The 8,947-nt window shown below is 43.7% G+C and overlaps 1 protein-coding gene across 1 annotated transcript in view; it reads left to right on the top strand.

Annotated features, from left to right (window-relative positions):
* The first annotated feature begins 4,630 nt into the window (after nucleotides 1–4,630).
* The window catches only part of NPEPPS (aminopeptidase puromycin sensitive), a 77,294-nt gene continuing 72,977 nt past the window's right edge, over nucleotides 4,631–8,947 (top strand). Inside the window, exon 1 of the mRNA XM_018565598.1 lies at nucleotides 4,631–4,941. Coding sequence (XP_018421100.1) covers nucleotides 4,819–4,941 — 123 coding nt within the window. The 5' untranslated portion in view covers nucleotides 4,631–4,818. The remainder of the gene's footprint in view (nucleotides 4,942–8,947) is intronic.

The following is an 8,947-nucleotide window of genomic DNA, read 5'->3' as shown; positions in this document are numbered from 1 at the left end:
GCACGCGATTTTAAGGCTTGACATGTTTAGTGTCTTTTTACCCGACGTGACCCCATCTTTTATATTTTACCAAAAAATTGGGTAATAATAAATGTTTTATCATTTAATATAGGGGAAACTGTTTTTTTTTTTTTAATTTCGGTAATTATTCCTTAATATAGTAAAAAATAAAACCCCCAGCAGTGAATAAATACCACCAAAAGAAAGCTCTATCTGTCCCCAAAAAAGGGTATAAAATTAATTTCAGTACAGCGCTGCATGACGGAATAAATGTCAGTTAAAGTACCGCAGCGCTGAATACTGAAAAATGGCCTGGATGGGAAGGGGGTTTAACACCGCGGATGTCAACTGGTTAACAGGGATGAGATCAGCGAATGGACAGGCAGCAGAACCCAGGAAACAAGGCGAGAGCGTCGGGTGGGGGCACTGTACTGGCCCCTGGAAGCGATCTGGCGGTAGCTGAAAGTTCACATTACAAATGCAAACAGAGTCCTGGTGGCTTTAGTCTGTTTAAAGGAGCCCATTGCCACTGGCATACGACATACGTCGGTGGCAGCGAGAGGATTAAAGCTGACATCCATGGGGAAACAAATTACCCTCGCAGTGGGTGCCCCTCCCACTGCAAGGGTTAACTGCTAGTATTGCCTGGGGGATGATGAGTAAGGTAATATACTTATCTTTTTTCTTGCTCCCTTGGCTGATACTGTGGCTTGACATTGCATGCTATTATTGAATCTATGATCTACCAGAACACCCAGATCTTTCTCTATCATTAACTCCCCCAAACATACTCCCCATAGAGTGTATGACGCATGCATGTTTTTAGTCCATAATAATGCATAACAATGCATAACTACAGGACCTGCATTGTATGGTTTGAATGGGGTAAGCCTGAAAGTGACCCTCAGGTACTGAGCTCTGCTTGAACGCCTAAATCTTTCACTTTGCTCTGTCTCTGAATACTCACTTTTGTGAGTAGGCCATTCAGGTTGGGCACTAGGAGAGCTTTCATTTTTATTAGTTGCTGGGTCATAACTGTATTCCCCATTTCCTGCTGGCTTGCAGTGGAAGGAGTTAATGCTGTGGGTCAGAGCACTGACATTTTTCCACTGGGTGGACTGTCACATGCGCACACTCTCTTTGCCATCAAGACAACGTTGAGGAAGCATCTCCCTACTGCTGCTTCTGCTACAAGAGCTGTGTGGAATTAAAATTCCTGATTTGTTAGTCACTTCCGGCCACTCGACCCTCTGGTTTTGAGCACTTCTGTCAGCTAGCAGCTGTCCAGGTTCCAGGATTACTGAAAGTCTTGTCTCCTATCTTGAGCCTGTACGTTGGTTAACGCACCTGCAGCAGCTCCATGTCTCATTCTAGACACGAGAGGGGGGGCAGTCCCACTGTACCGGAAACCTTCAGCACACTGTCCACTATAGGGTTGAGCTCTGCATGCAGTGCAGCCTCTGATAGTGTGGGATACTGTTGTCTTCTGGTATAAGAGACCATTTTAGCCCTTATTGATGCAGTGTGTAACATTCTAAAGCTGGAGGAGCAGCCTTTTGATTCTACCAGTGCTGTATCTGGCCTTGTGCCCTATAGGGCTCCTGTGTCTCAAAAACCTTACCTTAACACCCACCTTCTAAACTGTTTTTGTATGAAGATTAGAAGTGTAATGCCCCTTTCAAACGCTTGTTGTCTCTCCACCCAGTTGGTGAGGTATTTGTCACAAAGTGGTCGATTCCTACTGTGGATCTGGCCATTCTTTGCCTTAACAAGGTGACCAACATACTTGTGGAAGATGTAAGACCCTACCTTACACCTGGTTTTGGCTGAAGTTCTCCTCTTCCAAACTATGGCAGAATGGCCTAATCGTTTAAATAAAACAGAACCAGTCCTTCCTGCGGAAGGTTTTCTGGGTTTTGACTTCATCCTGTTCACTCTTCCGATTTGCATTTGCTCCATCTTGGACCTCAAGACTCTAAATGCTTACATTTGAGTCCACAAATTCAGGCTGGAATCAGCAAGATCTGTTGTAGCTGCTCTATACCAAGAAGACTTTCTGGCCTCAGTGGATATTAAAGATGCCTACTTACACTTACTCATCTTCCTATGGCCATAAAATCATTAAACAGGCCTGGATAAATGAGCATTATAGATTTCTGATGTTTTGCCAACGAATGCTATTGTTAACTTTGTTAGTGACAATTACGGTTGAATTGAAGAACTTTTAGCCCTCATTCACACTATGAGTTTTGTGGCGCTTTTTCTGCCCTAAAAAAACCCTAAAAAAAAAAATGCCCCCTAAAAAAAAAAACCCCCCCCCCCCCCCCCCCCCCAAATGCGTTTATATGGCCATGTTCACATTTTAGCGTTTTGCCGCTTGTAGCAAAATGCCCGTCACTTGAAGAAAGTACATGAGCTTCTTTTTGGCAGACTTAGCACTTCTTGACTTGGTGTGCGTAAAACTTGGTGTTTCACGCACTTTGGCCATTCACATCAATGTGTCATGATCTGTTCGTAAAAACTCGCTACTTTATGTGCTACAAAACGCGCTGCGAACGTGCATATTCTGTCTCACTCAGGTTTAAAGGAAAAAGGAAATGATCTGCATTCTGGTCTGATTATGTCACAAAGTAGTGAATTTCAACAAAAGGAGGGGGCGATGGGGTTTCCTCAGGCATACCATCCATCATTCAGGATTATGGTCTCAAGGATCGGGTTCCCCCTTTCAAGTTGAAGTGTATCTATTGACAAAACTTCTCTCTCATTTTGGATAACATGGGAAAGGTTCAAGTTTTTTTGCGGTATGTTGATGTAAAATATTATATCATACGTGTATGATGGAAAAAGGACATGCAAGTGACGATAGCGAGGTTTGAGCCTATTAATATTAAATATGAAATTCTCTTGTCCCCCAGCTCAAAGCAAAAGCAGCCTTTCATTTAGTTGTAGTAAACTCAGGATGCCCTCATTTTGCCAGGTCTCTTCAAATTCCAGGGAACGGATTTCTGCTAATCTGGGCCTGGGATCCTTGTAGTTCTTATGTGAAGCACTAAAACCGATGGACCTGACATTAATCAGTTTAAGTTGTACCTTTATGATTGAGATTGTAAATTCATAAGAGCATGGTGATGGTTTTGCCAAGCTCAGCTAATCCCCTTATAAATTAGCAATTGACAGGTTTTAGATAAACACACAGGCCTGGTAAGGATAATGACCCAGATGACCTCAGAGTCACCCTTAAGTCATAAAACTGAGTTACAATATCAACCCAATTTCAGAACTTGGAATTGGACAGTGTTATTTAAAATGAATTGCACACATAGCTAGGTCTCGTCAAGACGAGAACATATGAATCAAGAATTGGCCAATTATGATGGTCCAGGGTCTGATAATTAACAGTAAACCTCCTTGGCCAGGTATGTCATACACCTACCAAATTTAGACTTGATTAGAAGCTAATTTAATGAATCAGAAAAAATGAGGATGGAAGCGCTACCACCAAAGGGTGACTTATCAGGAAATGGAAGGTCCACGTGGGGTGTGGTCCACGTGGGTTAATTAATGGAGGCTGGGGGACGTGGGATGTGTGTAGAGGCTGGAACGCCTCCAGATGTGGCTGTTATCGTGTTGTCCACCAGATGGCAGAGGTGATCAGAACGGGTATAAAATTAATGAACAAAAATATATATAACACGGGTGAACAATGATGAGAAATAAAAAACACAATGGTCAGAAGTGCGGTGAATATCAACTTACCAAAAAGTGAGTGGCAACGCGATATCAACGATGAATGGTGAATTGATAGGAATCCTAGGTGTTGTGGTGGGGTTCTGGAATAATTAATTAACTTGGAAGGATGTCCAAAGTCCAGAAGTTCGTAACATCCCAGAAGAGTTCTCCTTTAATATCTGGAAATCAGTTGTGCAAGCCTTGCTTGGAGAAGAGCCATTCAGACCCATCTTTTGCTTATGGAACTCTTGACTCTGTCAGAACTCATAATCCCAGAACTGTGAAGTATTCTCTTTTATTCATTTTTATTTTACTGTTGTTATTTATTTTGTCTCTCTTTATTAATATATTTTTCTGTATATTAGTCTGCACCGCTTATTTCATTAAAAGATAATCTTAAAGCAAAATTAAAGTAACTTTTGTTTTTACATATGCAGCAGGGAAAACACTCCTCCCTCCATACTTCTCCAAGCTGGTCGATGGCTGCCGTCCCTTGTACTTGACAGGAAAATCGGGGAAGAGGAGCTAAAAGACTTGGAGCCAGCCATTTTGAAACATGATAACCATAAATGCTTGGGCAAAAATTTAAAAAAACACCCCAAAACTTTGCTTAGTTTTTAAGAGTTCTCTGAGAAATATTTTTTTCCTCCTATGCCAAAAATACCTCTTGCATGCAGTCACATCATTGCTCATTGCTTCCTACTGCTTACAGTGCCATGCCTAACCCTTCCCCTTGCACAGTACCACAACTCTGAGATATCAGCGCGGGAACAGAGCATGCTCCAAGAATGGGCGTGGCACGCTCACTAGAGCTGTGATTTGGGCGTAAATCTTAACGTAGGGCGGGGTGTAACTAGCGCACTAGTGGGCATGGTCGTTCGCACGGGGTGTTCCTCGCACGTAGGCGGGCCTTTGCGTGGTTGGCTGAGAAACGATTTGACGTGATGACGTTGCATCTTTGCGCGGCTCCGCCCCAGTCAGTCTGTCGGTGTTCGCTGTGGGGCTCGGTTTGGTCGTTACGTTCCAGTCAACGGTCTGGTTAGCAGTTTTCATCTCCTCGTGACAGGCTGCTGAGTTTCTCGTTACATCATGCCGGACCGGAGGCCTTTCGAGCGGCTGCCTGCTGACGTCAGGCCCGTGAACTACGGGCTGTGCCTTAAGCCCGACCTCATAGACTTCACCTTCGAGGGCAAACTGGAGGCCACTGTGGAGGTAGTATTGCTGGATACAGGCACTGACAGCGGGGGTCTTGTCTCGGGGTTTTTTTTTTTTGCCTGTCATGGGCACCACGTAAATGTCACTGATCTTTATGCATGCCTAGGCACATTCATGTAGACGTCCAGCCTATAAGAAGATGTATGGAATCCTGTGCTTTGTAATGACTGTGCAAGCATAGGCGGGCTATGGAGACAGATATCGAGCTGTATTTTTACACAACTCTTTTATTATTTTTATAAACAAAAACAAATCTTTGGAAAATATTTATGTGCCACGTGATAATAAAATAATATTTATCATTATTGGTTCGTTATATAGGCAATTGATGGTGCTGTTTTATTCTGCACTACTTCTCAGAGTGATTGTTACTCGGTTTTTGTTTTGCGTGCAAATATTTACCAACATGCAAACCTGTATTTTCTTTACAAATTTTTGTAATGTTGGATTCATATGATTGGCTTTAAAATCCAGTCAAGTCTATCTCCAGACAGATTTAGGAAAACCTATACATGCACTTATGTGTTCATTCGAAATTGAAGTGCATTTTTAAGTGCAAGTGCTTGGCATTCGGCTTGACTTGGCTTGTTGCAATCCCCTGTACGACAGGCTCAGACTGGGAGAGGGAGCAACAGCACAAAGAGCCAATCGATAGTTGTGCTGAGAAACATGCTGACAGGAGGAAAGTGGCTCACAGACGAATGCTACAGAAAGCAGTGGCAGTTGGAGGTAAAAACAGGCGGTTGATCTGCATTTTTACCTCCCCCTGAACGCCACCTAAAACTTTGTACAAGCATGAGCAGTCGCTACACTTACGCTGCATCAAATTTTAAACAGCATGGTGCTGGTGACAAGACTGACAGTCTGACTCTGACATTGCAGTCAATGGGACCACACTGTAACGGCATAGGCAGTGGCGTCACAAGGGGGGTGCGGCCCGCACCCGGGTGACACCATTGGAGGGGTGACACCGAAATGACAGTCATTTTGGTGTCGCCCCCTCTGAAAAGTCGGGGCACTCTGTCATGGACTGAGAGCCCGACAGTTGCTCAAGAGAGGAGGGGACCCGGCGGCATAACTTATCTAGCCGGGTAAACGACCCATCCTCTCTCTGCCGGCGTACATCACCAAGATGGCCGCTGCCTGGTTACAGCGGTACAGTGCATGGTCAACACGCGAATGCGCAATGACGTCACTGCAGGGTGTCACCCGGTACGCGCACCGGATGTCACCCCACCTCGGGACGCCTCTGGGCGTAGGCATGCAGTTGTGGCACGGCATTGCAATAGAAGATTCCCATTGGCATAAAAAAGAGATAAAAAGCATTCTGGAGGCTGCAGTATCACCTCCTGAAAGCTGGGAAGCTGATGCTCTTACTGCCCTCTGAAAAGCAATCCACTGTGGATCGCTTTTAAGAGGGGCTGTGGAGTAGGTGCCGCCTGTGTGAACAAAGCTGAAGTGGTGCAGCACTTGCTTAATTTAGGATCTGTTTACTGAGGACAACTGGTTAAGGTATGTATATAAATCGGGGGTAGGCAACCTTGGCACTTCAGCTTTTGTGCAACTACAAGACGCCAGAGACATTGCTAGACTCTTGACAGTCTTACTGTGGCATAGCAAGACTCACAGGTACGGCTCCCAGAGTTATAATGGGATTTGTAGTTTCACGGCAGCTGACGTGCCATCATGCCTGTCAGTCAGGCTGTCAGTCTTGCAATGCTTCATGGGTCTTGTGGTTCCACAACAGCTGGAGTGCCAAGGTTGCCTACCCCTGATATAGATTAGAAAATATATATATGGGTGGGGGCGTGTGTTGCTGAGCCTGAAGTTATCAGCAGTAACCCTCCTATCAGCTGATGATGGGGGTCATTTGAAGCTAGCTAAATGCTGATTTTTTTTTTTTTTTTTTTCTTTCATTCAGTCTAAAAGTAATCTCCAGAAACGTCTTTTATTTACTTGCCAGCAACTGGGTTTGTTTTAGAGCAGTTCTACCACAACAAAATGTCGTCTTTCTATGCAGCCTAAAACCTGTGGATAGCTATTAAAGCAGTGATTCATGTATTCATAATTTTTGTTTGCATGTCCACATCATTAAGATGCTATTATAGGGGAAATTTGTATTAAGACTAAGCAAATAAATCGAGGAGATGGTTGGATAGAAACAGTCAGCAGCCACACAAAAAAAACTGACAGAAAAGGCAAAGAAGGGTGCTTTGAGGCATGTTTTATGTCAAAATATGGCTGTTCACTCTAGCTTTAGGGCCCATTCACACCACATCATCACCAGACCAGAATGTTTCCGGACTCAAAATGCATCCTAATGTATCCCAATGCTATTTCTGGCCTCTGTTCACACCAGCGCAGTCTGGACCAGACCAGAAAAATACTGCATGTCTCATTTTGTCTGGTCTGGAATGCACTGGAACTGCGTGCAGGCTCACACCATTTTCCGGACCAGATCTGTAAAACTCTGCCAGTAAAGCTCGGCCTCCTATGGAAAAGCAGTGCTCTCAAAGTATTGCTTTTCCATAGGAGTGGATGGGCCATGGTGCCCATGTGCAGTACAAGAAGGCCTTTTTTGGGAGAAAGCTGTAGGGCTCTAAACATAGCCTCACATTGAAGATAAAACTTGGGTACACACGCCTGCAAGGCTGATCAAAGAAAAACCTGATTGATTCCTCCATCCATGGCAACAGTGTGGATGGATGAATCTTCCGCTATGTCATTTATATTCTGACAATTGCACCTGCTGCTGTCGGTATTATCTGCACAGTGCTTGAAGCTAATTGGGTGCAAGCACTGTACTGCCTACAATTTTCCAACATGCATCTATGACAAAAGTAAATCTAACAATCAATACCCACAAATCGCTACACAAAATTCAATTTAATCCAATTCCTGCTGAATTGGCTGAAATTCGATCTGTTTACCCAGCTTAAAGCAGTCCTTTACATATATCTTTCAAATAACAAACACTTCTTTAGAAATGTTTAGTAATGACAATCTACAAACCCACACTTCTAGATAATTTCAGGCTTTGTATTCTTTGCATAACTTATTTCTCTCTTCCTTCCCAGTCTTCTGGCAGTGGCCACGTTTACTCAGGGCAGATTAATATATCTCCCTTCACTTCCTTAAAATTGGCACGTTACTAGACATGTAACCATGCACATCATCTCAGGGGAGGAAAATGCCTTTCCCTGAGATCTCATGAGATTACAGATGAGATTTTCCGGCAATGCTCTGCTGTTGTAATCTTCCCAGGATGCAATGCTTGGGAAAACTGAAGTCATTTTGCCCTTTCCAAGCAGGAAGTGAATGCTCTGCAAGTATTCAAAATCACAGCATTTTACACCTGACATGTCTGTTATTATTCATCATACATAGAGGAATGCATTTGTAGAATTAGATTTTTTTAGTGTAAAGGTCGGCTTTAAAGTGTTTCACCTAGTAGGATGTACTTAGCTGGGGGTAGGGGGAACTTGGTAAAGAAAACCTGTACATGAGGTGCAGTTGTACTTTAACCATGATAGCCCTATCATTATTGCTCTCAACTCTGACATTTGCAGTGATTCCTACCCGTGTTTCCCCGAAAATAAGACACTGTCTTATATTTTTTTTGGCTCAAAAAAACACACTAGGCCTTATTTTCGGGGGAGGTCTTATTTTTTTGTTTTTTAATGTACAACAATCTACTCTTATTCATGTAGAAAAATCTACATGTATTCATGTACAAAAATATGATGATAAGGGCAATTAGGGGTGCTGTACCTTTCCAAGAGCAATTTGGTAACAAATCGCTGACCAGAATGAGCGAAGCTTTCACTATCATTCCTCGCAGGCGGAGTGCATTTGGTATCACACTGCCTGTGACAGGAGCCGGCGCTATAGAGGAGGCATTGGCTTATGTGGCTCTGCTCCCTCTGCTGCCACCTCGCTTTCTCTAGTGCTGGCTTCGTTGGCACCACTAATTCTCTCCTGCCTCTTCCGCGGCTCTTCAAGT

Source organism: Nanorana parkeri, unplaced genomic scaffold (assembly GCF_000935625.1).
Source record: "Nanorana parkeri isolate BGI_ZX_2015 unplaced genomic scaffold, ASM93562v1 scaffold864, whole genome shotgun sequence".
In the NCBI taxonomy this organism is placed as follows: domain Eukaryota; kingdom Metazoa; phylum Chordata; class Amphibia; order Anura; family Dicroglossidae; genus Nanorana; species Nanorana parkeri.
This window is presented reverse-complemented; position numbering and strand designations above follow the sequence as displayed.